This window comes from Macrotis lagotis, chromosome X (assembly GCF_037893015.1).
Source record: "Macrotis lagotis isolate mMagLag1 chromosome X, bilby.v1.9.chrom.fasta, whole genome shotgun sequence".
Taxonomy (NCBI): domain Eukaryota; kingdom Metazoa; phylum Chordata; class Mammalia; order Peramelemorphia; family Peramelidae; genus Macrotis; species Macrotis lagotis.
Genome location: NC_133666.1, coordinates 286,570,412 through 286,584,698, shown reverse-complemented (window position 1 = coordinate 286,584,698; position 14,287 = coordinate 286,570,412). Strand labels below are relative to the sequence as shown.

Genomic DNA, 14,287 nt, shown 5'->3' with positions numbered 1-14,287 from the left:
AAATTTCAAAGCTAAATACCTAACTTTTTAAAAGTTAACTATCAATGATAAATATACTCTCATATAATCAATTAAAATTATTTATTAAGTGTCTACTACATGTCAGAAATTCTTCTAAGTACTAACAACACAAAGGCAAATTGAAGCAAAAAAAGTAGTCCTTGCCCTCAAGGACTCACATTTTAACAGGGTAGACAATGTGCTTGCAAAATATAGACAGTAAAAGGTGAAAGTAATCCCAGAGAAAGGGCACTTAGCAGCAAAGGAGATCAGGATTTGAGATGAATATAGAAGAACCAAGGAACCTAGGAGCTGAAAGGGAGGAGGAAAGCAAGGCACCCAAGCACCCTACAACCAGAACAACATACTTAGTCAGGAAATAAGTGGATATGTGAAGAACATCAAGGAAGATGACATTGCTGTTAAACAGGAGAGGAAGTAGAGGGAAGTAGAATCCAAATATATTGGGAAGGTTGGAAGGATTCAAGTAATAAAAAAAGGCTTTAAATGACACAAGATTTTGATCCTGAGAGCCCCTGGAATTTAAGGGAGGGTTAAAAAATTCATATTTGTGCTTGAGAAAAATCACTTTGACAACTAAATGGAGACCAATAGTAGAGCTTCTGTGATAGTACAGATATGATAATGAGGGCCTATACCAGAGTAGCTGGCTACATGAATTGAAAGAAAAGCAATATAAAACATGGAGAGAAGTGAAACAAAGCCTGGATATATGGAACTGATATAAATGGGGAATCAAAGAAGACACTGAGTTCGGGAACCTGATGACTGGGAAGATGGTGGTACCTCTGACAGTAAAAAATCAGTTGGGAAGAGGGGAGAAATGAGGAAAAGATAATGAATTCTGCTTTGAGTTTGTTCTGTTTCAAATATTAATGGGCCATCTCATCAGGAATGTCCAAGAAGCTGTGGGGATAAAAACTTTTTGTTGTTTTATTGTTTCATCATTTGGGGCATGTCTAACTCTTCACGACCCCTTTTGGGGGGGGGGGATTTCTTGGCAAAGACACTAGAGTGGTTTGTCATTTCCTTCTCCAGATTATTTTGCATATGAGAAAACTGAGGCAAAACAGAATTAAATGACTTGCCCAAATTCACTCAACTAGTAATTGTATGAGACCACATTTGAACTTGGATCTTACTATCTTCACATCCAGCACTACTCATCACCAATGAACACACACAGGACCTAATGAGATCACCAAGTAAAATCCAAAGGGTCCTCTACCTCATCAGGTATTTAGAAATTTTCCTTTGAATTGGCAATATTTATTCATAGACATGTGGACTCTTTTAGATAATCCAAAGGCCATAGTGCTTTATGGCCTCACATCTTCTCTCAATTTCTTTCTTTAGCTGAAACCTGCTGTAGCGGAGAGCTGTCAAACTGCAGTTCCAGGCAAAAAAAAAAAAGCATTTCTGCCTTTTGAACTTTCTTAGCAAAGGGGGAGGGAGAACAAAGGGAGGCGTGAGAGAGGCAAAGTTCTTAGTTGAGAAGGTGGGGGAAGGTATGCTTTGAGAAAAGATAAAAAGGTCTGGAAAAGTTGCTGTGATGAGAGAGTGAACTGATTAGGAAGAAGGGAGAAGCAAAGGAATCACTATGCCATAGTGAGGTTCCAGCTTAAATTATGTAAAATCCATTTGTCACGAACTCTATCAAATAGTTTCATATAGTGGTAGAATAACTAAAAAATGAGGTCATGAAGTCTGGCAAGGCAAGATTCCAATATGGGACCATGGGACTAGAGAGGAGCATACAGAGTAGTACTGGTTTACCAGGATATCAGGATGGGCAAGGGATTAGAGTATAGCCAGGGTAGGAATTTTGGCCTGGGAAGGAACTAAAGGATAGAGGCTACAGGAAAGAGAAAGAACAAGTTTAGGCGTTGTGTCAAGAAAAGATCATGGGATCTAGTATCTGCTCCTGATTTTCAGAATCTTCTTCAAACAATTCAAATGGAAGCCAATCAGTTCCCTGGCATGATAGACTATTTAGGTTTCACAGGCATACAGCAATGAGCAAGGTCTGCACAAAGGCTCAGCAGACCTTCAGTTTAGTCAGCAGGCTAATAATATCTCTTCTCACACTTTTACTCAGAGTCTTCCAACCACTGAGCTAACTCAGGCAATGTGTACATCCTTGGAAAGTATGCTACCAAGGTAATAGAACTTATCCACAGTATTCAAAACTTCTCTATTTTGTACTGTAACCAATGTTTCCACATATGAATAACGTGTTGCTGGCTGATGGGTTGTAAGGCAGAGGGAAAGGTAAAATCACAACAGATTATAATCCAATAAAAGAATTTCTGAGTTCTTGAACATAAAAGTAGAATATCTGTGTATAAGAGCAAGAGCAAAGATAGGAATATTTCCGCACCTGAAACAGGATGGAAAAGAAGTCAGAGTAAATGAGTAAGTTGAAGAACTAGGAAGTAAAAGTATTTTGGGAAGTATGAAGATATGTGTTGAAGTCCTATAGTATAAGGACAAAAGTCGGGGAGAAGAGAAAGCCTGTAAAGCATACAATTAATTCCTTGAGGGTGGTAGATAATGGCTACTAGAATCCTAATTAGATAATAAATAGGGATTGAATGGTCCTTAAAGGAGCAAGGTTATTAATGGGTGATGGTGGTAGAGGAAGACTATGGAAGTGGCACCGAGGAGCAAGATGTCTCTTCTTAGCATCTACAATGTATTAAATAGATTCTCTATGGTGGATTATTGTAAAATATAAACAAGAAATGTACGATAGTAAAAGTAAAAAGGGAGTGTAAGGTACTAACATAAAAAAGAGGACCCACAAGATTTACATAGATCCATCAAGGCCTCAAAGCCTGCTTTGAATCTCAATGAGTTTGGGGGTCCTCAGGTGTTTAAATTGCAAAAATTGTCTACTTTTTTTCAAATAATAAAATTAAAGTGTAGTTCAATCTCTGGACAAATAAGATTTTTTAGAAATAGCATAAAAGATCTTACATAAATTAACCTGACATATGTAAAACCAAATCATAGATACCATACCTGTAAACTGTTTGCATTTAGGACCCAACTCATTGGCCACTTCCAAAGGTGCCGGCTGACCTAAAAAACACTGTAGTTTTTCCTGAAAAATTCGTGTTGGAGTCATGTTTAATGGTAGAGTTAAGTCTTTTTTCTTACACCTCAAATCATTTGGGAAAGGAAAACAAAGGAAAAAGTCAATCTTATACTAGAAGAAGTGAAAATTCTAACATTTATTAAACATTTTGAATGTACAAAAAAGATAATTGTGTAATAAAACAAAAGATATTATAAATATAGCAATTACTATTTAACAGGCTCCTTGACTAAAAATAGATAATACAAAATTATTATTCCTAATTTAGGAATGAGGAAAATGAGGCATGAAAAATTAATAAACTTGCTTATGGTTTCATACCTAACAGTACAAGAACTAGGATAAGAGCCCAGTTTTTAGAATTCACTGTCTGGTGCTCTTTCTACAAAATTATACTTAGTCCTCATATTTAGACATCAATAACTATGTAGTCAAAATATATTATTCTAAATTTTTCAAAACATCAGGACCGAAACCACTTTAACTCAAAACTTTGGTGATTATATTGTTTGTCCTTCCTTCTCAAAGAAGATCATGACATGAGGGAGGTAATGTCATGACAAGCAAGTGAACTGGTTTTGAGTGGGGGGTGTTTTGCTAGGCCTGTGCTCCAGAGTCATCTAGGTTCAGTGGTTGGATAAGAATCAGGATGACTGGAGATAACCCTGGATACAAGGCAATCAGGGTTAAGTGACTTGCCCAAGATCACAGCAAGTGTGTCCTCCTGACTCCAGGGCTGATCAATCCTCAGTCCCCTGCACCACCCAGCTACCCTTTATATAGGTCTCAATCAAAGAAAAAAATGAGACCACAATGGATTTCTTTCTTTAGAAAATGTGTCGATAGTTTTTAATATTTGAAAATAATGTGTCCCTTTGAAGGTGAGTATTAATTTGAAATAAATATGATTGGAAGGGACAAAGTTCTATAATATAAATAATAGTAATAACAAAAAAAAACTCTCAAAATTACAGTACTAGTGTAGTAATTGTGAATATACTTTAAAAATACACACCTTGATAAACTGCTACTACTTCTACAGCATAATTTGAAAGCTAAACCAATTGATACAGCCATCTTCCAGTCACCAAGTCTGTAAGCAAGCCACACAGCCTCTGGGACCAGACCAGTGATAAACAGCAATTCAAGAGCATATTCAACTGTCCACAGATAAGAGAGGTTTTGGTCTCTAATAACACTTGCTACCTTAGAGTGTTGCAGAGGAATAATTCGAATAGACTGTTCTGTGAACAAAAAAGAAAAGGAGGAATTACAGAATCTTAAGTATATTTATAAAACAACTTGGAAATTTTTTTAAGATACCATCAGTTTAAATGTCTAAACTAACCTTCCCAAATGACTTCCCAATTGATTCATCAGTCTTCTGCAAAAAAGTCCCACACTATAAAACTGGATAAAGTTTGGGTTACTTGGAGAGTGGAGTGTGCTTGAGGTTGTTTTTCTTTGGCTTAAGTTGGCTTCTTTAAAATAAAGCCACAGAAATACAAAGTACCCAAATAGACTTGTGAAATAATATTTAACATATTCTAAAAGTTCCTTTTTACTACCTATGTGAATGGTATGGAAAAAATGCAAACATCTGGATTTGACTTACTGATTAAGATTCATTTGCACAATAATTTAAATAAATCAACAAATATCTGAAGGTAAAAACTGTCTTGTGGATTTGATATTAGTGCTCTAATGGCTTATTTTATTCATCCTTCACAGGGCTGTTACCCTAAAGGGGTTTGACATTCTAGGGATTAAGAATCAAGCTTAGGTTCTGATCAAAGAATTGGTATCACTTATTTCTGCCTACAGTATTCTCAGTCTCTTCTTTCTTTTCCATCCTCAATTCTGATTCTTACCAGTTTTTCAGGACTGGGAGAACAGAAAGAGAGGAAGACAAAGAGCAGGGAAAACAAATGTAAATAACCTAAACTAGATTCTTTTGTCAGTTCTAGCTCAGACTCTCAATCAGATTCCCTGAAGACAAATCCAAAGAAAGGGCCAAAAATCATAGGCTTCCTTCAGGGATACAGAATCTTATTAAGATCCCCCAAAATTCAGAATATGAGGTTATTTTTGTCTTTGGCCACTGATACCCAAGGTTACTGAGTGGATGAAGATGATTTTCCACCCCATGAAAAAAAGAGGAAACTGGAAAAGGCTCCATTGAGGTCCAGAGTTCTACTTGCCAAAGGGGGTGGGATACACAGGGCTCTCCCTGGGTAGGATAATAGCATCTAGACACATAGCAACCTACAGTGGAGGACCAGTGATATCCTATCCTATTAATGGCTTTGGCTTAAGTTTGTTATTTAATCATTCTACTTCTAAACTACATGCCTGATCTACTGTTCAGCCCTCCTTTACTTTTCTCAAGTCTATCTGCCTGTATTCTGACTAACAATGCTCAGTAGCCTTCTAAATTCAGCTAAGTTCATTGGCCATAGTTTCTGGTTATTTTACATTTCCTTCTAGTTTCAACAAGAGAAAAAGAGTTAAAACCTACACCTGAGAGAAGACACCAATGAAGAAGAAAAATAAGTTTCACAAGAAAACTACTGTTGAATTCTATAGAACAAATACCAAAAATACGACCAATTTTAACAGTGTCATGAAAAACAACATAGAAAGAAAAGTTTTTTAAAAAAGCATTTATTAAACCCCTATTATGCATCAGACACTTGGAAATACTCTCTCATTTAATCCTTACAAAAATCCTGCAAGGTAGGTGGACTTATTATGCTCAATTTACAGTTGAGGAAACTCAGAGGAAAGACAAGAGAGTAAGTCACCCAGGGTCACACAGCTAGTGAGTGTCCAATGGATTTGAACTGACTAAAGCTTGAAAAAATGCAGACTTTGGCATTAGAGAATCTGAATTCAAAAGACAATTATGCTACTTTACCTCTCTGGGTCTTAGCTTCTTCATCTGAAAAATGAAAAGGCTGGACCAGATGATCTTTCAAGGCCCATACCATCTTCTGGAGTATCACTACATTTGCAGTCTCTACAAGTTCACAATGAACCATGTTTTAAAGAAGTCTTGCTTCTCAGCAATTCATTAATTAAGATAAAATCACTAAGAACTAAGAAGGCAAAAGTTCCTAAGGACTTGTTTTGAACAAATGAGAATACTTTTAATTAATCCATCAACTAAATGGCAGCATGGCTTAGGGGACCAAGAACCAACTAGAGTCAGAAAGACCTGTGGAGTTCCATTTCCTAAATGTGACACACACTGGTAACAGCATCCTGACAAGTCAATGAAAGTAAGAATCTGATCTTCTTGGCATTCTCATGATACTCAATTCAAGCTAGAAATTTATCTTTAAGTGCTGACAATCAATCAGGAACATAATTTAAAGCATTGTATTTGAAAAGAAAATATTGTTTAAACTAAGCATAATTATCATTCTTTCAATAAAAATACCTGATTCTATATGAAGTGGAGGAAGAACATTCACATTATGAGGTGGGAGCACATAAAGTGGCTGGTTGGTGAAATAGGCAGCCATGAATCGTGCCATGCACTGAACGACCACAACTGCAGCCTCAGGATGAACATTTCCAAAATCACAATGAAAACTCTCTGAAACTAAAAAGCAACAAAAACATAGGTAGTCTGAGGGGGACTCTGAAAAACCCAGAAGAAAAGTGTTAAACATTAATCTGATAACAATTCTTGATATAAGGAACTATACACTATACTAAAGTCGAGGAAAAATAACCCAAAAAGGCACAATTGGTGATTATGTCTTGGTGTTTAACCTTAAAGATAACAGAAAAGATAAAGAATTAATTCAAGTATTAAAATAGAATAATTTTAAAATACAGGAAGTCTTACTAACATAATTCTAGTGACATAATAATTATAATCTAAGCTTTTTAAGAAAACTACCCTAAAAACATTTTAAAACTTCCAGAATACTACTGGCTGGCATTACTAAATCTAAGAATTAATACTAATCCTAAATAACTATACTAAAATTTAGGTTTTAAAAAACATATAAAGATTTATATCACACAGCTAAAATACAATATTCAATCTCACTTCCCCAGGGGTAAATTTAATATGTAGGTCACTATAATAGCATGTACTATATACGAAATGAAAGTTATAATCTTCCTATTACCAGTTGCTCAATTTTGTCATACATATCCAGTTAGAGGGGGTAGTTTCTTCAGATTTGAAGACGAAAAAGTACTAAAAAAAAAAAAAAGACTGTGCCCCATGTAAAATATGTTAATATTTCATCTCATTTATCCTGTGGTTAATATACATTTTACTTTAATGTTCTCACAAGCTAGCCTTCTTTATCTATTCTCTTTTACAATCTTTTCTTCTGTTAAAAAGTGTCTAGTTATCTTTGTTTATACTTCCCCTCTTCTCATTCACTTATCAGCATTTGAATCAAGCTTCTGACCTTATCACCCAAATGAAACTGCCCTCTCCAAAGGAAACAAATATCTTTTAAATGCCAAATCCAGAGGCCTTTTCTTAGTTCTCATCTTTTTGATGTTTCTGTAGCATTTCACCCTACTTTTCTTCTCTTCTTAGATAATCTCTCTTTTCTGATTTTTCTGATTGCAATTTCTTGGTTTTCCTATATATTTCCTTTTACAGGATCATCATCTACTGTGGCTTTGGACACCGTCCTGTCCTGGACTTAGCAGCAGGACTTTTAAAAAGCCTGGAAAGACTTGAATGAAGGATAATGTTGTACACATTAACAACAACACTGTGAGATGATCAACTTTGCAGTTCAGAGATCAAGAACAATTCTGCTTTAAACGTCATCCATATTCAGAGAGAAAACAATGAAGTCTGAATCAGAGCAAAGCATACTATACTCATTTTTTAAAACTTCTTTTAAGTTTTTCTTTCTTGTGGGTTTTTTTTTTACCTTTAATGCTAATTTCTCTTTCACAACAGGTTCATATGACACTATGTTAAAACTTTTACTGGACTGTTTAATGTCATGGGGAGGAGAGGAAGGGGGGAGGTGAGCAGCAGAAAAATTATGAACTCATAAGCTTGCAAATGGATGAATGCTGTAAACTGCCTTTGCATATAACTGGAAAAATTGAATTAAATTTTAAAAAATTTCTCTTAGTGATCTCATTAGTTCCCACTACATGATTCCCACATCTACAGATCCTGCCCTAGCTACTCTCCTGAGTTTCAGTCCTATTTTGTCAACTACCTACTAGGCATTTGGACTAGATGCTCTACAGGCATTCTGCAAGCATACTAAGTCCTTCCTTTTCCTCTAAGACAAATACTAAGAAAAAATGTTATTATAGTATTCTTGACTTGGATTCAAACCTTATCAATTATAAACTTCCAGGAAATCAAAGTTTTATCCTTAAGTTCTTGATTTTCTGCTTGTCAAGGTCTTATTAAATCCATTCTTTAAGGAGTTTGTATCAAATAAGCAGATATTAAGCTTTTCTTCATAAGAGTTTCAAACTCAAGTACAAAGCCAAAATAAGAAACAAATGCTAAAGAATACAAATCAAGTCATTTCCCTGATTAATGGGTGCTAATTAATTCTAGAATCAAATATAAAATCTTCTGTTTGACATTTAAAGATCTTCAAAACATGGTTACAATCTACTTTTCTGGTCTTAGTGCCCAGAGTGGGCCCAACATTGTAATGCAGTTTTATGCTATTAAAGTTATAAACTGGTCTATGACCTTCTCCCATAAAATGATCCAGTAAAACAGGCCTTTTTATTGTCCCTCATCCACAACACTTCCTACCTTCAATCTACTTTTTTTTTGAACAAGTTACTTTTCATTCCTAGAATGCATTCCTCTTTGTCACTAATTTTAATCCCAGTTTCCTTCAAAGCTTAGGTGAAGTATAACCTTATAAATGAAGCTTTTCTTTATTCACCCTAACCAACTTCAATGCCTTTTTTCTAAAAAATTAGCTTGTATTTAGTATTATAAATTTTATACTCATACAAATTTATATATATATATATATATATATATATGTATATATAGCTTCCCTATAATGAAAACTCTTTCAGGACAAGGACTACTTCATTTATATCTATGTATCCTTTCCTCTACCCACTGCATATCACACTAACTAAAATAGTCTACAATGTATAAATAATAACTGAATCAATAAATAATTATTTGCTAATAAGTTACTTTTAGTAAATTCAACCATTCAAAAGAGCACACAGTAGGTTTTTCAAAGAGCCTTTGAATATTGAACAAATATATCCTAAGACACAAAGATTATATATTAAGCCAATATAGAAAATCATGCTAGCCAATAATGAGGACCTTTCCTTTAACTATTTACAATGTCTCATTGTCAGTACCTTTTCAATGAAGTTAAACTATCATAACTGCATAACACATGTTCCTATTTTTAACCATTTTCTAGTTTGTCAAGTTAGCTTGTTATATTAACAATGTTATTATGCATTTATATCTTTCTACCTGTTTAATGATTTAGTATTTAATTCTAACCTAAAGAAGAAAGCATTAAGATATTTTGTGGCTTATAGTAAGAAAAATGATGATCACCTCATTGAGCTACTTTAATAAATGAAAAACTCTAGAAAATAAAAAAGAACTGCATTAAAGAAGACTTTGGTGTGTGGCCTTGGGCAAGCCACTTAACCCCATTGCCTAGAAAAGAAAGAAAGAAAAGAAGACTTCAAAATACTAACATATATTCCTTTTAGAAAGAATTTAATCAATATTATACAACCAGGAGTTTTACCTTGGAGGAAGAACATCAAATTTTCAATAGAAAGTAGCAAAATTAGAAATATTTATATAAAAACATACCTGGAAAATATTCCTCTTCCTTGATAGACATTTGAGACTGTTTCAGTATTTCTCTTACTAAATGATCACACATTCCTTGAGCATCATTTAAATTATAACAATAGAGGTGACAATACAACTGAGCAAGATAATAGCGTGTCTGAAGAAAACATGTCCTCTTTCCTCCTTGATCAAATGATAAAATGTTAAGATTTCATTAAAAACAAAAAATTAGTAACACTTAGTTCTTTTTTATAAGTTCCAAATAAACTAAAATCATTGCCTTCAAGATTATTTCTCATTACAACCCTTCAGTTTAAATTTCAACACTGGCCTCCATGCTGCTCCCTACTCTCTGCATTTTTACATCTTACTTTTCCTTTTGCCTTGCCCTTTTACCTGAAATGTCCTTCTTCCTCACCTCTACCTCTCAGAATACCTAGCTTCCTTCAAAGCTCAGTGCATGTGTCATATCTGAAGCCATTCTTAATGCCATTCATAGCTTGTGCTTACTCTCTTCTGAAATTATCATATATATTTATTGGTTTACATAATATATATAAGATTATTGAGCTCATAAGAAAGGTTTTTCATTTTGTCTTTGCAAGATTTTTTAATCTCTGATAGACTGAAGAATTCTCAAATAATATTCTATCTAAGTGGGTAGAAATTACAAGTTGCTCCAAGTTAAGGAATCGTCTTTTGCCCCTTTTTGTATCCCCAATGCTTATCACATTGCCTAGCTCATAATAGGCACTTAACAAATGTTTATTGTTTGAATAATTAATTGAAATTTAAAAACTGGGAAAGTTCTTTTAAAACAGAGTATTTTTCCAAAAGACTCATGATAGAAAATTCTATCCACCCAGATAAAAAAAACTATATTCTGAATGCAGATTGAAGCAGACAATTTTCATTGATTTTTTTTAGGGGGGAGGTGGGTGGAGCTCTGAGTTTTCCCTTTTGGTCTGATTCTTCTGTCACAACATAACTAATGTGGAAATATGTTTAACATGATTGTAAATATATAATCAATATCAGATTATTTGATGTCTTGGGGAGGGGGAGGTGGAGAGAGAAAATTTAGAACTCAAAATCTCATAAAAAATGAACGTTGATGGGGCAGCTGATGAATAGAGCACTGGCCCTGGAGTCAGGAGGACCTGAGTTCAAATTTGGTCTAAGACACTTAATAGTTACCTAGCTGTGTGATCTTGGGCAAATTACTGAACTCCACTGCCTTTCAAAAACTAAAAAAAAAAATTGTTAAAAAAATGAAATGTTGAAAACTATCTTTACTTGTACTGGGAAAAATAAAATACTACTTAAAAAATAAAAATAAAAAATAAAACATACATCCAGGCATAGACTACCTATTACCTAAATCTGACAATATGTTTCACTTATACTAGGAAATTATAAAGTCCTCAAAAAACAATACCCAAAAAAATATACTCAATTATTTTTGAGAGAAATCTACCAAGAAAATGTAGTCTGATCCTGCTTTTAGCATGGATGAACTTATCTGAGCCAGAGTAATAAACACAAGTTTCATATCTTCACACAGAAGAGAGCTCTTCAGGAAGACAGAATGGCTCAATATGCATTCTTTTTATTTCTTCCCCAGTTACAGAAAAGATTATTTCAATTTCTCTCCTTTTCAACATGTAATTGTAGTCATTGGCAGATTCTGTTACTAACTTTAAAAATACAAGAACTTTGGGGCAGCTAGGTGGCCCAGTGGATAAAGCACTGGTCCTGGAGTCAGGAGTACCTGGGCTCAAATCCAGTCTCAGACACTTAATAATTACCTAGCTGTGTGGCCTTGGGCAAGTCACTTAACTCCATTTACCTTGCAAAAACCTAAAAAAAAAATACAAGAACTTTTCTTCGAGACTTTTGGTATTGAAAAATTACTAAAATCTGCTGTATCCAAAGGAAGATACGGGACTAATTTTAAGATACATTTTTTACAAGTATAAATCAATTTTTCCTTTATATCTGAGCATTAAAAAATTCAGTGGTGTGAAGTCTAAAGTTATTTTCAATGAATTAACAGGCTCCATAAATCACATGACATTTATTCCCCTCTAAATTAGCAAAAAATATTTTTTCTTTTTTAAATTAATTTTAAGTTCAGCATTTTCTCCCTTCCACTTTCTTACTCCCACTTCCTACCCACAACAGAGAAAATAAGGACAACAAAATCTCTATTACAAAAATGTATACTGAGGCAATACAAATTCCCATACTTGTTATGTCCCCCCAAAAGTTTCAATTTATAATCTAAGTCTTCTCTATCAGAAGACGGATACAATGTCTTATCCTAAGTTTTCTAGAAATGTTAACAGGCTTTTGGGCAACTATTTGTGGGGGAGGGGGCAGGACCATTACCTGTTGCTTTGGTTTCTTGCAGTGCTTTCTTCCACAGTTGAACAGATTCTTCATATGATCCCAAAAGAAAGTATTCCTCACCTCAAAAAATAAATAAAAACCAATTATCATTAACATTGTTGATACTCATTTTCTTTTGTCAGAATAACAGACAACCAAATCACCAGTGACATAAATTTTCTTCCATTAAAATAATTTCAGACAGTCAATATTTACAAGTACTATATAACTGTTTATAGCCTTTGACCCTGTAAATCTACCCTGGGGGAGAGACACTAAAGAAAAATAACCACCAAAAAAGAAAAAAGAAATTTGTCCCAAGATGTCCAAAAACAATATCATTTAGAAGAGCAAAAAAAAAAATGGTAATAATCAAAAAGTCACATAATAAGGGGAAAGTTTAGCAAATTTTGCTACATTAATATATTGGAATAATATATAAACTGAATAAAATAGCATTTTAGTGATCTTAAATGGACATATTTAGGATAAGTAACTGTTTCTCTTTAGTTTTTCCATCTATAAAACGAGTGAGCTAAAATTGATGTTTAAATTTTAAAATATCTTTCAGCTTTAAAACCTATAAAAATCTACACTATAAATAATATTAAAAGAAAAAGATAGGATACCAAATAGTGCTTGTACCCTGAATTAATTATAGATAATTATGTGCAGTTACTCAAAGATAAAAATAGGGCAGCTAGGTGGTGCAGTGGATCAAGCACCAGCCCTGGAATCAGGAGGACCTGAGTTCAAATCCAGCCTCAGACACTTAATAATTACCTGGCTGTGTGAGATTGAGAAAGTCACTTAACCCCATTGCCTGGCCAAAAAAAAAATAACTGGAACAATATAGACTTATCTGCTTGAAACTGTTTTTGTGCAAAATATTTATTCATAATAAAATCTGGAAAAACATATGCCTTTCTATTCCTTTGGCTTGAGAGTAGATATGAAAAATTCTTATCACTGCTGCCAGAATGAGATTAAAAACAGTAACATATTTTTAATCACACAGAGTGAAATTTCTTTTAGGACACTGACCAATTACAGACTTAAGCTCCAAAGCTTGGTTTAAGCAATATCCTGCCGTCTGTAGAGTAGCTTGTATATGGCATAATAAGGAACTGACAATGGATTCTTCATGAGTTTTCCTTTCAATTAATTGTCTATCATCCTTAGGATCCATCCTACTTAGATGAGTTTGATACCACAAGATTTGTTTGTACAATAACTGCCACAGGATGGATAACCTGCACAGAAAATTAGGTATCATAAAAAAAAAAAATGAACTACAAACAAGAAATAAAGATGTAGTTTATTTTTATATACCAAATAAGTAATTAGCATTTTCTAAATATCTGTCTCACTTTAAATTCTAAAAACTACACATTTTATTAAGATCAATTATTTTTTTTTTAGGTTTTTGCAAGGCAAACGGGGTTAAGTGGCTTGCCCAAGGCCACACAGCTAGGTAATTATTAAATGTCTGAGACCGGATTTGAACCCAGGTACTCCTGACTCCAAGGCCGGTGCTTCATCCACTATGGCACCTAGCTGCCCCGATCAATTACTTTCACAAATAGTTTCTGGCATACTCAAAAGCTGATAGTATTCTTCTAAATTATGTCACTCCAAAATCTAAACTGTTAATATTTTCTAAATTGCTGATTAAAAATATTTGCACTATTGTTAAAAATGTAAGAAATTCTTAAAAGTCTGCTTTTGTTGCACTAGAACTGAATTCAACAGAAATTCTAAAACACTTTTAATAATGTGAAGGTTTTAAATTATAAAGCTTTTGCACAGATAAAACCACTGTAACAAAGATCAAAAGAAATGTAGAAATTTGGGAAACAATTTTTATGACTAGTATTTCTGACAAAGGACTCATTTCTAAAATATACAGAGAACTGAGTCAAATTTTAAAAAAAAAGACAAGTCATTCCCCAAATGACAATGGT

At 33.9% G+C, this 14,287-nt stretch overlaps 1 protein-coding gene across 6 annotated transcripts in view; it reads right to left on the bottom strand.

Annotated features, from left to right (window-relative positions):
• The window catches only part of CPLANE1 (ciliogenesis and planar polarity effector complex subunit 1), a 155,384-nt gene that overhangs the window by 114,509 nt on the left and 26,588 nt on the right, over positions 1 to 14,287 (bottom strand). For all 6 annotated transcript variants that reach the window (XM_074202095.1, XM_074202099.1, XM_074202098.1 and 3 more), the window contains 6 exons: positions 13,368 to 13,576; positions 12,324 to 12,404; positions 9,951 to 10,115; positions 6,564 to 6,728; positions 4,137 to 4,365; positions 3,046 to 3,185 (listed from right to left, as the gene is read on the bottom strand). In XM_074202095.1, the coding sequence (XP_074058196.1) occupies positions 3,046 to 3,185; positions 4,137 to 4,365; positions 6,564 to 6,728; positions 9,951 to 10,115; positions 12,324 to 12,404; positions 13,368 to 13,576 (989 nt within the window). The remainder of the gene's footprint in view (positions 1 to 3,045; positions 3,186 to 4,136; positions 4,366 to 6,563; positions 6,729 to 9,950; positions 10,116 to 12,323; positions 12,405 to 13,367; positions 13,577 to 14,287) is intronic.